At 43.6% G+C, this 15137-nt stretch overlaps 1 protein-coding gene across 2 annotated transcripts in view; it reads left to right on the top strand.

Moving 5' to 3' along the window:
• nexmifb (neurite extension and migration factor b) overlaps window positions 1-14780 on the top strand; it is a 50890-nt gene extending 36110 nt beyond the window's left edge. The window contains exons 2-4 of one of the 2 annotated variants that reach the window (XR_011602169.1): window positions 1502-1632; window positions 7303-12834; window positions 13779-14780. Coding sequence is in view for 1 of the 2 variants with exons in the window: in XM_070962231.1 (XP_070818332.1) it covers window positions 1551-1632; window positions 7303-11525 (4305 nt within the window). In the remaining variant the exon portion in view is untranslated. Of the gene's footprint in view, window positions 1-1501; window positions 1633-7302 lie in introns of both variants that reach the window. The other variant, XM_070962231.1, reaches the window with a different exon arrangement.
• The last annotated feature ends 357 nt before the right edge of the window (window positions 14781-15137 follow it).

The following is a 15137-nucleotide window of genomic DNA, read 5'->3' as shown; positions in this document are numbered from 1 at the left end:
ATGGCTACAGCCTGTATGTCTAAAAGGGAGCTGCGGTGAGTTCACTTCTTCTGAGTCCCCAGGATTGTTGCATTTGATAAGTCAGGGCTTAGCTCATGTGTGTCAGCCAGTTCAGGAGGAGGTATCCATGCTTTGTCGAAGGGGATGTTTTTATTGCCAGATGTAGAATTTCAATTTCTCAGTGTGCCGAATTCATAAGCTACAAGATGACCTCAAAAACATCTCTTAGCTCTGTAAATGCCATATGCACTTAAGCCTCGGCTTTAGGAGTAATAGTGCTTCTCTATGAAGAGATGAACGGGTTCTGGCTAGGTCTGCCTACAGGGTCCTTGTACCTGCTGCACACATGAGCAGATGTGATGGCTCATGAGATAATTACCCACTGAGCCGGTGTGTATGCAACTGTAAGCTGAGGCAGGGGTTCCCTTCAGGTAGCTCTCTCGCTCAGGTCAGTGAACAGCTAATGACATTTAGAAGCAATAGGATGAAAGAGATGGCAGTTGTTTGTAGTCAGCCGCACACCACCTTTGTCTTATTGTCTGCCGTCTGTCTTAATCTCCCAGCCACCGTTTTCACACCACAAGGAGATCATGTTATTAGATCCCCTCCCCTGGCTCATTTGTCATCCTGCAGCACCACTCCTCCAGAGAAGGACTGCAGGAGCTGAAAAAAGAAAACAATATAAACAGGCAGGAGGCCACAACATCAAATGTTCATCATTTACAGGCCCAGAGTCTCTTGTATCTTCATTGTTCTTTCAGGAATCACACCAGGTTAATATGCTTTTTCTTCTCTGTGCCACCCCACCCAATTTCAAGAGGTTGACAAACTTCAGCCTCTCTTCTCTCTTAACATATTGTTTTGTTTTACACTGTACCCAGCGCACTGCATCCTGCTACACATACACTCAATCATCCCCCACCCCCACTTTCACCATCTCTCGCTACAGTAAAAAGTATTGTCAGTGTTCACAGTTTGCTGTCACCGCCTCAGTCACATCTCTTTAATCTGTCCTCTTTGAGCCGGCTTGGTTTCCGTGCTGCAGAGGCACAGCTAATTACAATAAACAAATATGCTCAGAGCTGCCTATGAAAGGTTCGCATAGGTTAACAACTCTGCTATAAATGTTAAATGAAGCTTAAAATAGGATCGTATGGCATACAGTTGCCATAGTGATCCTAGCTGTGATTCTTGGTGTACTTTCTTGGTTGGTAAAGTTTAAATTAATCTTAGACACAAATCTGTGATACAGAGAAGAAATGAGTGATTGTTTGGTGCCCCAAGGGCCTCTTTGATGTCTCTGTCATGTTTGTAGCTTTTTCTATAATTACTGCATCTCTGTGTTTGTCTGTCTTTGTTGGAGTGAAATCTGATGTACTGCTGCTAATGTTATTCTGCATTAGACACATGGCAGTCACCCTTTAACGATCCCCTCCTTGCTCACATGTCTTTTTACTTCTCTGTGTCCTCTCTGTTTCTCTCTGGCTGTCTCTTTCAACAGGTGGGACAGTCAAAATGATGCGTAGGAGGTGAAGCATTGAGCCGTATTGATGGATGTGTTAACAGACAGCAGTCTCACATTGATGGTGAAGACTTCAGAACCGGAGAATGCAAATGTAGTGGAGGACACAGGTGAAAACGACTCACTTTTTTCTTCGATCTATCGCTCGTAAACATAAAATTCATTAAATGTAACTTCTTTTTGAATGGGAAATGCACATAAAAATGTTAATTTTGCCTTTTAAGTCTTTGAACTCTGCTTTGAACATTTAGAGATACAGGGTTATTGACCTAAGAGCAGAAATTAAAATTTTCTCCAGAATAATCAAGTATTTGTTAGAATAAATGAAAGCTTAATGACAACAGTTTCTCTCACAACATCTTAAAAACTTTGAGAAGACAATTAGTATTAGGACATACCATGGAACTGGCTTTCTCAAATTAGCTTTTCACCCTCAGTTTTAAGCCCTTTGACAAGATATGGGGAACGTGAAACACAGCCAGTCTTTTTAAATGAAAAGTGGAAAAGAAACATTAAATGAAGCTTTTTAAGCTATTGTTAATCCTCTCCCTCGATGCTTCCACAACTGAGAAATATGACATGCACCTTTTCTTATAAAAAGGTGCAAATGTGAAAGAGGGTGCAGCCATTAATTCTCTCACACTCATTCACATTCATTAACATAAGTAAAAGGGGGTGTGTGTGTGTGTGTGTGTGTGTGTGTGTGTGTGTGTGTGTGTGTGTAAAACACTGTTTATTCCGATTATTTGTTTATTTATTTGCATGCGCTGCCTCCCTGTGAATTCTCAATGATATAAACCATGCATGATAATATTCCCCTGATGTAAACTCTCGATATAAAACATAATTCAAGTTAATCCAGGTATGTCTGCAGTGTAGTCCCTTCTTTTTACTGGACTATAAGACCCACTGATGCTACACTTTTCCAAGACTTATTCAGCCACTACCTGCTGCCCCCTAAAGTTTACCTCTATCAAGCACCACTGATCCTGAGATGAGGTTTATCTTAGTGTTTCAGCTCTGGTCAGGCTCAGTGGGCACTGACTGGTCCCCACTGTGAGAATCACACAGATTATCCTCAGCACTAGCCTGTTCCTCGGGAGACACTGAGAGGAAAAGAGGATGGAGAATGAGAGTAGGAAAAAGAGCGGTTGAGGAAAGGGTGAAAGCAGCTCCATTTAGCAGGGATAGGGAAGCTCTCTAACGAGGATGGCCATGAATCATGCTGCAGTTACTCACCACTTATTATGAACATCCTGTACTGGCTGGATTGATTTCCCCCCACCATTCAAAAAATGTCATATAGTGAAGATAGAGCAATAGGTAGCGAGCAGCTTCTGTGGCTGGCCTACCAGCCGGATGAGTGAATGCCCCGGGTGGCTGAGCTGCAGAACGGCTAGCTCGGCATTTTACGAATGTAAAAGCCTCCATATAACAGGGATAAGGAGCAGGGAAGTTGGAAGGGAAGGAGATAGCAAGCAGAAAATGCAGGAAAAGGGGATGGAAGGGGGGGTGGGAGTGAGGAATGATTTCAAAAAGCCATTAAAAGGAAGAAAAGGCCATGTCAGCTGTTTTCATTTGCATTGTACTTTATATTGTGATATTTGAGCTATTTTACTCCCTGGGCTACATGGAATGAATGTATGAGTTTGATTCTTGGTAATATCAGGAACAGACTGTCGCTATATAGGAATATTCTTATATTTTCTGTTTCTGCCCCGTTTCTAAAGTGACTCTAAGTGAGGAGAGGAAAAGCATGTGTGTATGTGCATGTGTGGCCGTGTGTGCATGTGTGGCATCTGACACACTAATAGATGAGGCCACAGACGCCAACTTGTCTCTCTCCCTGTGCCCATGACCATGTCCCTCGGCATGGGCTCGTTGCCCCGCAGAGCCGCCTGGCACAGAGCAGCTCGGCCTTACCTCAGGTGGATGGAGCCCTGAATGTCATGGCTAGAAAGATAGACGAGACTCCGAGAACTCCGAGTGCTAACTGGTCTGGTCTGGTCTGGTCTAGTTTGGCGGTGGTCGGGCTGTCTAGCATGGCTGGGCTTGGCAGAGCTGGGGATCAGAAGATCACCACCCCCTGCCAGCAGCCGGGGTCCTTCCATATGCTCAGTGGTGAATGTCCATGCCAGCTTGCATGAGCAGTGTCACATCCAGCCTCGGTTTCATTCAAGGAGAACTTCTCCTGATAATACAATTACAAAACTGCAGCTGTGTTTGGATGTTCTCAGACTGTACAAAGCATGTTTTTTATTCGTATATATGAGCTGCTCTCTCTGTAAGATAGATATTGAATTCTGGCAGCAGCAAGCATTTTGGATGTTTATCCTGTTTACATCTGCCAGCTCAGATGCAGTAGTAACATTATGCTGTACTGTATCAGTGAATATGAGGCTGCTGATCCCCCTTTGACCTCTAATGTCAAACTTGATTTGTCATCTACAGTCATCGCTGTGAGACCCTGCATGTGTGTGTGCATGGGTGTGTGTATGTGTGTGTGTGTGTACCTGTCTGACTGACTGATCTGTGGCACATTCTGAACAGCTGAAGAGCTAATGGTCCAGCTGGAGACAGATGGCCTCTCGATAACACTATACCCCCAAGCCAATACTCACACTATATCACTCTCCCTCTATCTCTCTCACACACACACACACACACACACACACACACACACACACACACACACACACACACACACACACACGAACACACACACTCATACATGAAGACACACATGCATCCACGCATGCACACTCTCTCTTTCACGTACACGCATGCTCATAAACTCCAGAAAGTCACATGCACACACATTGGATAGGAGAGATTGTTAATCCATTATAAACCCTGAGGAAGCACAGTTTTCAATATGAGTTTAATGTTTCACAGTAATTTTGAACAATCTTTTGGCAATATTAGGTGGCAGCTTAGGATTCATGCGAACACGGGGGAATAAAGGAAGTTAATTTCTCCCCTTTTTTTGTGATTTCCCTCTTTCTGTGGCTTTGCTTCTTTGTAGGGCTAATAAAAGAGATAAGTAATCATTTCTTTATATTTGCCTTATCTATGAGTGCTGGAAATTACTTGGTAGATTTGAGGCACTGGCACTGTTTACATATAATTCCAAATAAATCCAAATGAATTGTGTCCATGCCTAGAAAAAAAAAAATAAATTATCATTGCAGTCCTCCTGTGCTCCTCTCTTTACTCTTGTCAGACATTGGAATGTGGCTCAAAATGTAATACTGAACAGAAAATCCTTGTTAAATGTAGAAAAGGTCCTGACTCTCCACAGAGAACATGTGTCAGTAACATGCTTTTGCTCTGAGGTCATTTTGGCTCACAGATTGAAGGGAACTGATGGCAAACGCCTCGCTGTGATGCTTCTGCAGCCTCTGACAAGTTGCTGCTATAACAGCTCCCTCACTCCAAGAGGAAGAGAGAAGATGCATTATTTCTCCTGAGGATTTTTTCATTAAGGATGACAGTAGCACAGTTGTATGCTTTTAGTAGGCGTTGCGGTTGCTCCAATGTGTCTGCAGGCCGCAGACCCAGAGAGATCTGCTCTCAGAAATTCCATTACCTCGTTAAATCGTCCTCAAATTATATCCATATTCAAAGATTTACTCACCATCAATACAGCCATGTTGAATACTGTTTGTTAAGCAGTCTGCCCCCCCTCAAGCATTTATCAGTACCTCAGTAACGATTAGGTGCATCCATTCTAAAATGGTTGAAGTTGCTAGTTAACCTCTGTGAACATATTAATTGCTGTGGTATGTTTTTCAATTTTAATTTGTTTTTCTGGCATGATTTTAAAGAACATGTGTGAGGCAGCAGCTTGGGATTGTAGAGGGAGGCAGGTGTAGATGATATTGGTTATACAGTCTCCAACATATGGGCCTGTCTTGTCCCATGTGTACGTACCTGCCTCCGCTGCTGTCATCTAATTATGCAGAGCAAACAAAGCTATCTGCCTGCTGCTACAAGCCCGCTTCTGTGGGTTTTGATTGTTACTCATCAGATGGATGTCTTCAACTGATTAAGACATTGTCACAATCGACCTGAAGAAAATCACCAAAACCTACTTCCAATTTAGTCATTACTGCTATTGTTGCTGCCAATCTGTGTAATTCTGTGCTATCTTGTTACCTTAGAGCTAAGTTGGACCCATGTATACAGATGAAATGCTAAAGGGAGGGGGAGATAATGTAAGATGACTGCATTAATTTGATCTCATCTATTGCCCTTGGGCTGGCAGTAGAAGACATGTAGACGGCTGACAAATGAAAAACCAACATGAAGTGTCTTAGCAAGGAGTTGGGTCAGCACGTGCCACCAGAGAAGCGTCAATGCGCCTTCCATAGGTGTTCAAGTTCGTATTATTTCACAGTGAGTCTTCCCTCTAATGGCACGAGTTGACCCAAACCATGCCAGCAACCCCCCCCCCCATTCTTTTGAATGCGCCACACATAGACTCGCCCACTTGAAAATGGTGAAGGATGACTCATTCGACCATATTACTTTTTCCATGATCTCTGTAGACCAGTGCAGATGGTTTTTGAACCACTGAAGTCTCAGATGGGCATTCATCTTTGTAATGAGGGGTTTATGCACTGCAACCCTGCTATAATATCCCTCTCCCTGTAATTGTTCTTGCTGACAGTCTGATGTGTGGTGTTGACCACAATTTCCGACTATTTACTGATGTCTTTCCCATATATCTAAAGGCAGATGTCACTTTACACACTGTTCCTATTGAAACACCAGCCAGTTGAACAGTCTCTGTGACTGAAGCTTCTGTCACCCTTGCCGATGAACCCTCAGATCTTTTCCTCTTGCCATCTTGATACAAAATCAGAATTTACTGGGCCTTATCAGCATTTTATACATGCCACAGAGCATGACGGTGTTAATTACTTAATTATACCATGTAGTGCACCTGTGCAGACGCATCTGCATGCGTTATGTTTATCATGCGTCATTTCTTCAGGTTTTTCCTTTAATCTGTCACCTGTCTGTATAGCCATAGTATCATTGTGTTATGATCATAACGGGTTGATTGGTGGCACTGACATTATTTTCAGTCAGTGAGGCAACATTTTGGGGTGACTTTTCCTACCTCTATCTATTAATGAAAGCTTTATTTAGCACAAAATTCAAACCATTTATTAACTACTATCTCATAAAATAAATGTTTCTTTGAAGTCATTCCATTGTTCACTAACACCCACTTTCAGGACACTCAGTTTTTTGTTTTTAGAACTTTGCATCACTTCCTTAAAGCACATAATGAAATTGCTCATTTTGTTGCACCAAAATTGAACAAATTCATTTCTAGCAGCTCTTTGTCACTTTTATTTATGCCACCATGTTAACATAACATGAAGCAGATGACTCCATCTGTGAGTCACCTTCTTCGTGTTTTATGTGTTCTGAGAATTTGGCAGGAATTTTTATGGCTGTGTTACTTCATGCCTTGTCTAGACTTTTACATTAGAACATCAAACAGTAATGGGTAAGAGTTTGTCCTCACCCAACTTGACATCGCTAATACCTCTTATTCAATCTAGTACCAAAACTGAATTATTAATGTTTAAGGCTGGCATCACAAAATGACATTTTGAGCTCTAGGGGGTTAATTGACACTAATTGCATTTCAGCAGCCAAGAAGAAATGTCAGTGTAACTGCAGAACAAAAACAATGTAATTTAACTTAAGACTTACAGTTCAAAGACTTGAAAGAGCTGAAATCTTTTTTTTTCCCCCTGCAGGGGTATGTGAGCAGAGTGGTGATCTGAGTCTGTGCGGGCTCGTTGATGCTGCGCTCCCTCCATCCTCACCTCCTCCTGCTGCAGAGACTTCACAGCAGGCGTGCCCAACAAACCAGAGGACCACGCCTACATCGCCAACCCTCCCCCTGCCCCTTGCCACTGACTCCTCCCTGAGCCTGACAACGGCCCCCTGCCCTCCCTCCGATGACGCTCCAACTGTAGTCCCCCACCTTCACCACACTCCCACTCCCACATCACTTCCCGCTCCAGCTGTAAGCTCCTGGGCCCCAACAGGAGACACCCAGAAGACTTCCCTTCTGCTGCCTGTTGCCCTCCCTTTGACAGCTACAATGATGGAGCCTGGCACTGTCTCTGCCCTGACAGAGGAGTGTCTTCTTCAGCCTAACCGCACCTGCCTTGGCTGCTTCATCGAGACCCGTGATGCCACTGACCCAAATTCCATTCAGAACCCGCCCCATGCCCCTAACACCAACCCTGACACAGAGACTGGGCTAAGTGTAAGGATAGGGGATGTGAGCAGAGAGGACTTCTCTGACATTAACAATATCAGCATCCAGTGCCTGAGCCATGCAGGGGAGGCAGTGAGTCACTATGGGGAGCAACTCCTCTCTGACCAGCTACTTAGCTTTCCTCTGCCGAAAGCCCCAGATGAGGGCAAGAGAGTGGATGGAAACAAAACAACAGAGGACTGTGATGACCCAGAGGATGATGCAGCAGCTAAGAACTTGTATGAGGGACTGTTACTGGACAAAGTGAGTGGAGAGGAGGTTCTGCTGGCTAATGCTGGTCAGGACTGGGGCTACTTTGAATCCTTCATCAGTGAGAGTAAGATGGAACTGCTGGACCTTTGTTCTAAGAATGAACTGTCAGTCAACCTCTTCTCTGAAGAAGATGTTGACAATCTGTTCGATGATGAGGACGATGATTCAACTTTAAGCAGCGATGTGTGTTCGCTGAAGATTCGTTACGAGTCTTTCCAGGACAACATGAGGGAAAAAACAAATGTGTTGCAGGAGGAGACACAGTTCAACTTCTTCCCTAGTGTCCTGGCCAGCTGTGCCAAGAAAGAGGAAGGAGTGGGACTCTTGAGAAGGAGTGCTGAGGAGCTTCAGCCCAAAACTGATGAGCTCATCCTGGAGACAGTACAGGAAGGAAAGACTGGGGACTGCAGTGGCAGGAGCCCCCTTGATGGTTCCCAAGGCTCACCCATGTCCACTCCCAAAGTCAGCTACCTAATGGACTTCAATTCTACAGAAGAATCAGGTGAATTCAGTGATGACAGTTCCTGCACTGGCTCCTCCTCAGACACTCTGCAGGAGGGCAAGTTTAAGAAGGGCCACTCAAAGAGATTACTCAGCCCTTCTAACCCTCTTAACTATGGTTTGCGCTCCAAGCGAAAGGTTCGATACAGTGATGATTACTTATATGACGTTGACTCGCTTGAGAGTGAGAAGAATGCAGAGAAAAAAGAGAAAGCTCCCTCGGGTCAAAAAGAGGAGGAGGATGTAGACTGGTGCCCTAAAAAACGTCGGAAATCCTGCCGTAAAGAGCCACCAGTGGTCATCAAGTACATCATCATAAACAGGTTTAAAGGAGAGAGACTCATGTCAGTGAAACTGGGCAAGTTGGACCCTGTGGATGCTACTGTGAGCTTAAACACAGACACAGTAAGCAAATATGAGACACTGGCTCCTCTGAAAGATTTCTGGCAGGAGAGGCAAAGAGAGAGACAGGAACAGCTTAAGCTGGCTGCCAGAGATAAACAACAACGCGGTTTTCATCTAAACGGACGCCATCATCGCCCTTTTAATTCTAGTCATCCCAAAAGGAAATACAAGATTGCAAACAGGCTTAAGGTTCAGAGGATTCACACTGTGGAGCAATCAGCAACAGCACAGGGCTCCCCTCTCTCTGATCGGGGCCAGGGAGGTGTCACTAAAGAAGAGGCCACCCCCACGGTTGGGGGAATAATAGCAGCCCCAGGCCTCCCAGTGACATTAGACACAAACTCCATCACGCACACAGTCACAGCCAAGAGCCGCTCCCAGGAGAGGGAGGAGAGGGAGGGGCGGAGATTGGGAGGAAATAAAACAGTCAGGATAAGAAAATTCAAAAGCGAAGCCAGGCTGAGGAGCAAGAAAATGAAAGAGGCAGAAGGAGAGGAGGGCAGGAGCGTGACAAATGAAACGGATGCCTGTGTTGCTGCAGCACAGATTGAGGACCCTACTGCTGGGTTAGCAGAGGCAGGCATTAGCTCAACTACAGTCAAACCCCATTTCTCTGACAATACCACCACCCCTCAAACATCTGAGGAGAAATTCCCCTTTGTTTCGTCCACCTGCTCTCCTGACAAGGCTTCCTCCTCAGAGGAGGTGGAGGCGGGTGTCCCTGTCATCCCGGGGGGCTACCTGCAGACCCTGTTAGATGCTACAGACTCTTCCAGTGGAGCAGCTATCTCTTATTTCCCCCAGCAGCCCTCCAGGCAGCAGTATCCTCTGGGGCTATCCCTGGAGGAGAAACAGTTTTCTTCTCTGCAGCTCGCTCAGAGCTGTGTCCTCTCTCCTCCCTCTGAGTCGGAGCTCCAGCAGTCTCCCCAGAACTGCCCCAGCTTCCCCCAAATGTGGCACCCGCAGCTCTGTGCAAGTCACAGCCAGAGCTTTGGGCCCGAAACCCCTGAGACTCCCATCTTACCCAACAACTTCCCAGCTGCTGTGCCCCTGAATGACAGCCTGCCAGTGTCTAACTACAGCCAGCTGAGCCCTGAGGCTGACAGGCTACTTTATGAGAAGAGCTACCTGACTGAGGCTGGGCTACAGCCTGGGGCCGATCTGCAAGTGTGTCAGTCTGCCTGTGTGGAGGGCCAGGTGCAATACCAGAGAGGGTCCCTGTGCACAGACAATGGCAGGCTCATCAGCTATGACTCAGTGGGCTCTCTGTCAGCCTCCTCCAGCAATTACAGCTCCCTCAGCCTCAAGTCTTGTGAGCGAGAGGGTGAGGAGGAGGGTCGAGATAGCTTCTTAGCTCATTGCAGTCCTAAAGTGGTGATTCAGCAGAGTGTGGACGCCCTTACACCACTCAGGGAGTCCTCAGACCTGCTGGACATCTCCAACTTCACCCCTGACAAGTTTAGACACTCATCACTGTCAGAGCTTTCCCCTCCTGAGACCCCCAACCTGTCCCCCCAGGTGGTGGGACGTGAGATGAAGATGGCAGGGAATGTTGGAGAATACCAGGATGTGAATGATATGACCATGGACTGCAATAGGGAGGTAAAGTGGAACTGTGATGTTATGCAGCAACAAGAGCATACAGCAAATGCATACACGGTGGAAGACAGCCAGTTTCCACTGCACAACTTTAACAGTCAGGATGTGTTATGCTTAGATAAAAAGGAGCTGGGAGTTACAGAATTTGATGAACAGACTGATGAGATGTTGGCTGGTGCGAAAAGCATCAAGTCAAAGAGGAAAGGCAGTTGCAAACAGACAGCTGCAGGGCAGAGCCCAAAGAAAGTCCGGGCACCTAGAGCTCCGAAGTCAGACAAGGTCAAGACGCCCAAGCAGAACTCACGTTCCACCAAAAAGATAAAGGCCATGTTAGAGGGTAAGGCAGCAAAGAACCAGGCAGGTGGTTGTGGCACAGGCCTGACTGACAGTAGTAGCACTGGGGACTGGGCTGGCACCGGTTGGTCAGAGAGCAACAGCCTGGTTGGGGACGACCAGAGAGAATTCGAGGAGCCCTCCAATATTCTGTCCAACATTGTATCTGGCATGGCTGAGGTCCAAAGGTTCATGATGGCGTCCATTGAGCCACTGTGGAATCCCATGTCTGAGGCCTGCATGCCCTCTGAGGCCAATAGCCTCAACCTAAAGACCCTCAAAATCTTGGCAGGCACAGAGGCTGACCTGAAGAAAAAAGGAGCAGTGCTAACAGGGGCCGGGAGAGGCAGAAAGGCAGGGGGCAAAGGAGGAAAAAACCAGGCCAAATTCAACCCTTCTCATCCGTTATTCCCTCAACTAGCTCTGGGCTGTAACATGTTTGATAAACCCAACTTTATTAACCCTGGGCCTGCACACAAAAAGCTGTACCGCCACAAGACCAGTGCAAAGTTCCCTCGGATTGAGACACTGAAGGGGAAGCGAGCTGAGAGAGACCCAAATAAGGACATAGCACTGATGACCTCTTTTGAGAAACTGAGGTAATATTTTGTTATCAGCTGCTGTTGCACCCCCTTCTCACTTTCCCCCACTACCTGCTCAGCCCTCCCTTCCAAGCATACCTACACTGACGCTATGCCAGAGCTGCATGAGTACTACGTTCCCCCTGACTACTCCCACTTCCTTTTAACCCCACTCCCGAAGAGGAAATTAATATCTGCATGAAAAACTTCTTGTACTTTGCAAACTACCTATTGAGTGATTGTGTCAAGCTTGACTGAGATTTGAAACGACCATGGCTGCATTTTTCTTGCTTTTGTTGTTTCTGCTTTGTTTGTTCTTCTTATAGTTGTTTTTGTTTTACTTTTGTCTGAAAAAAAAAAAAAAAGAATAAGCCTTGAAAACAGTTCTGTCGCCTTTATGAGGAACCTTGTTTTTGTATTTTCTCAGCAGAACTAGCTCTCCTGAATTATGTATTTATTCCCCATTTCCCTAAAGATGTAGCTATATACACAAATGCATTGAGTGACATCTACGCACCCCTCCTCCTCATCTGTTTTTGTATGCAGAATATGGATGTCCTGTTGTTGCTGTCCTTCATACACTGCCTGGCTCATTTCAAGAGGGAAACCTACAATTAATGAGCCCTATTTAAGCCCAAGACATCTTGAAAACACAAGATGGGACCATTTTGTATTGATGACATATCAGACGTTGTCTTTCCCCCCCCCCTCAAAGTTGGAATGACTCCCCATTTCCTTTTATCAAGCATTTCTTTTTCTTGTGGAGTTTAGAGGAACTGGTTATCTAAATTTACATTTTTACGCCTTGCAAATTCATAAAAGCTCCACCCTCAGAGTATTTTTGTCAATGTTGTTGTACAGGGACATGCAATATTTGCAAAAAAAAGATGATTATAATCTTAAAATCAATGTGCCAAAAGTAACAATGCTGTGTAAATGACCTCTTATATATGTGTGAATATTGGCTGTTCCTCTTTTCTATCCATTGGAGTATTGGCTGCTCGGGTTGGAGACTCCTTACAGAGACTTGCCACTACAGGAATTCTTTATTTGGGACTTTTCTCTCTTCTCTGATGAAAGGCACCAACAGCTGGCAGTGGTACACCGCCACTCACAAAACCAAATCAGAAAGACTCTGAATTCTCCTTGTTTCCCCCCACTTTGTTTGCCAAATTCAATTTACCTCAACATCGCCTGGCACTGAGAAGCAACAAAAGAGAGGCAAAGGGGAGATCTGCTCTGAAGGCTACTGTAGAGGAAGAGGATGAAAAAAAGAGATGTTCAAACGAGCTTTCTCTGGACCAAGGAAAGTGTAGTGCAGATGTTTGAGGGTAAGCAAGCAAATTATTTGTCAGTTGGGGCTGTGCCTCACTGAATAGCTGTTTTGTACTGGAAATTCAAGGCAGTTTATTACTCATAGAGATTCTGATGCACGCATCAGTCGTGAGTGAACGTTGCATTCTTGAAGTAAGACTTAATGTGAATGTGAAGGCAGTTTTCAGTACAAATGGAATCAGTAATCTTGTAAATGAAGGAAAGCATGTCTTTGCATTTGCTCCACATGGGAATTTTACTTCTGTTACCTGGAACGGTAATTTAAACAGTAATTTTTCTTGACATTCTCATGTAATTTCTTGACACTGCCATACTTTAAGTTGCACCTCTGGTGTATTTGGTCTCTGGCTAATTTGGTTAATTTTTCACTTAATGTCTAAACAGAATTATTTCTTTTGAAGGTTCTTTTCTTTTATATGTCTGCTTTGTCACCTCAGTTTTGATGGGTCAGTATTTTGGCAGAAAGTATTGTCGCCAGAAAATCAAGGCCAAACAAAGGCACAAATTGGAAAAAAAAAAAAAAGGTATTGGTGCTATCTGATGCAGTGTATTCCCAGAATTATTTACATCAATTACTTCTTCTTAGTTCTCATCCACTGCTTCACGACCCTGAAATAAATGAACCTAACAATCATGTTTAATTGGTTATAAAGGTTATAAAATGCTTTTATAGATATGTACTCAAACAATAGGCCTATATTTCCCTCTCTTTTGAATGTTAAATTTCATTTTCAAACAGCAGTAATTACATGAGACTGCACGGAGATGTGCGGACAAACTGAAGCGTGATGTAAAAACAGGCCTTGTCACACTGGATATGGTAATTCTGACGCACAGGTGATAGTAATTGATTGCTTGTATATGGCAAGAATCATAATCAGTCTTTCTCTGTCTCTTTTTTCTCTCCTCTCTGCCATGATCCTTTGTTTCTTTTCTCCAGTGTATCAGGGTTAGGACCAAGACAAGCTGCTGATGGGAAGCTCCACATGGGCTGCAAGCCCATTTAGTCTGCCTTCTCTCATTTCTGCCTATTGTCAAATTGAATGTACTTCTCTGAGTTCATAGTTTTTTTTTTTTTTTTTTTTCTTTCTTCTTTTTGTTTTTAAAATGTGCCACTGTTGAGCTGCCTCATGTTAATGGTGCTAAGAAAGCTGACAATTGTTTTCTTTTTTTGGGTTTTGTTTTTTGTTTTCCCAGAGTTAACAAAAAAAGAAAAAAAAAGAAATGCAAAATAGATTAGGTACCTAACCCTCTTTATGAATGTATATTACAATGTTATGTTTGATGTATTCACTTCATGATTCTTTGACATTGATTGGAATTACTTTTGCTCTTTTCATTAAAAGATTACCGAGCTTTATATATACTGTCTAGAGTTGTTACCAGAAGGAATCTTAATGAACTCTTGACACTACAAAATCTTGTATATTTTTTGTGTGCCAATTTGTAACATATTTTGTAAGTGTATATTTTTCTTAGAAAGTGCTGTGAAGTATTTGTGTGTGTGTGAGTAACCTTTTATGCGCCACTATGGGCAGTGGAAAGGATATACAATGACAAGTTTCTGGTTTTAAAAACCAAAATATGAAAGTATCAACAGAAAACTAGAAATATTTACATTTTGTTGGGAGTTTTGTAATAAGACCATGATCTTGTTGTGAGAGTGTTGTGTTACTGTGCAAAACACAAATAAGCAAAGAAAAAAAAATGAAAACTTGGAAAAAAAAATATAATTTGTGAACAATTTGCTGTTTTATAGATTTTCATGTAAATTATTTGAGTATTATTTTGTTTTTTGTTTTGTTGTAACTGTTGCAAAGGTTTTAAATATTTGTGATCAAGCCTGTATGGTGATAATGTAATATTGGTAACTTGCTGAGTTTTGTAATAATGTTTATGGAGTAAATATACAAATTAAAATAAGATTTTGAATGCTGCTTTCTGAAGAGAGTTGGGTTGTGTTTTTTACCGCCCACCCGCTCCTGTAGCCAGTAACTACAGCATAAACAGTAAACAAAATCTCCACACTCTTAGCTTCTCTGCAAAGAAATTCAGTCCATTCAACAAAATTGTAATTCAAACAATTACAAAAGGGTTATAGCATGCAGTTTTATGAAAACACTTGAATACATTATTACAAACCACTTATTGAGATGTACGGAGTGACGTCTAAGTAACATATCTGTTAAGCAAATACCCTCCACCCCCATCTTTGTGGTAGTATTACAGTAACAGTAACAGCAAAGAATATAATTTGTTATATTCAATGTTTGTTCTTGCCACAAAATGTGTACATGTA

This window comes from Chaetodon trifascialis, chromosome 5 (assembly GCF_039877785.1).
Source record: "Chaetodon trifascialis isolate fChaTrf1 chromosome 5, fChaTrf1.hap1, whole genome shotgun sequence".
NCBI classification, from domain to species: domain Eukaryota; kingdom Metazoa; phylum Chordata; class Actinopteri; order Chaetodontiformes; family Chaetodontidae; genus Chaetodon; species Chaetodon trifascialis.
The sequence above is the reverse complement of the archived record's forward strand: the minus strand, read 5'-3'. Positions and strand labels throughout refer to the sequence as shown.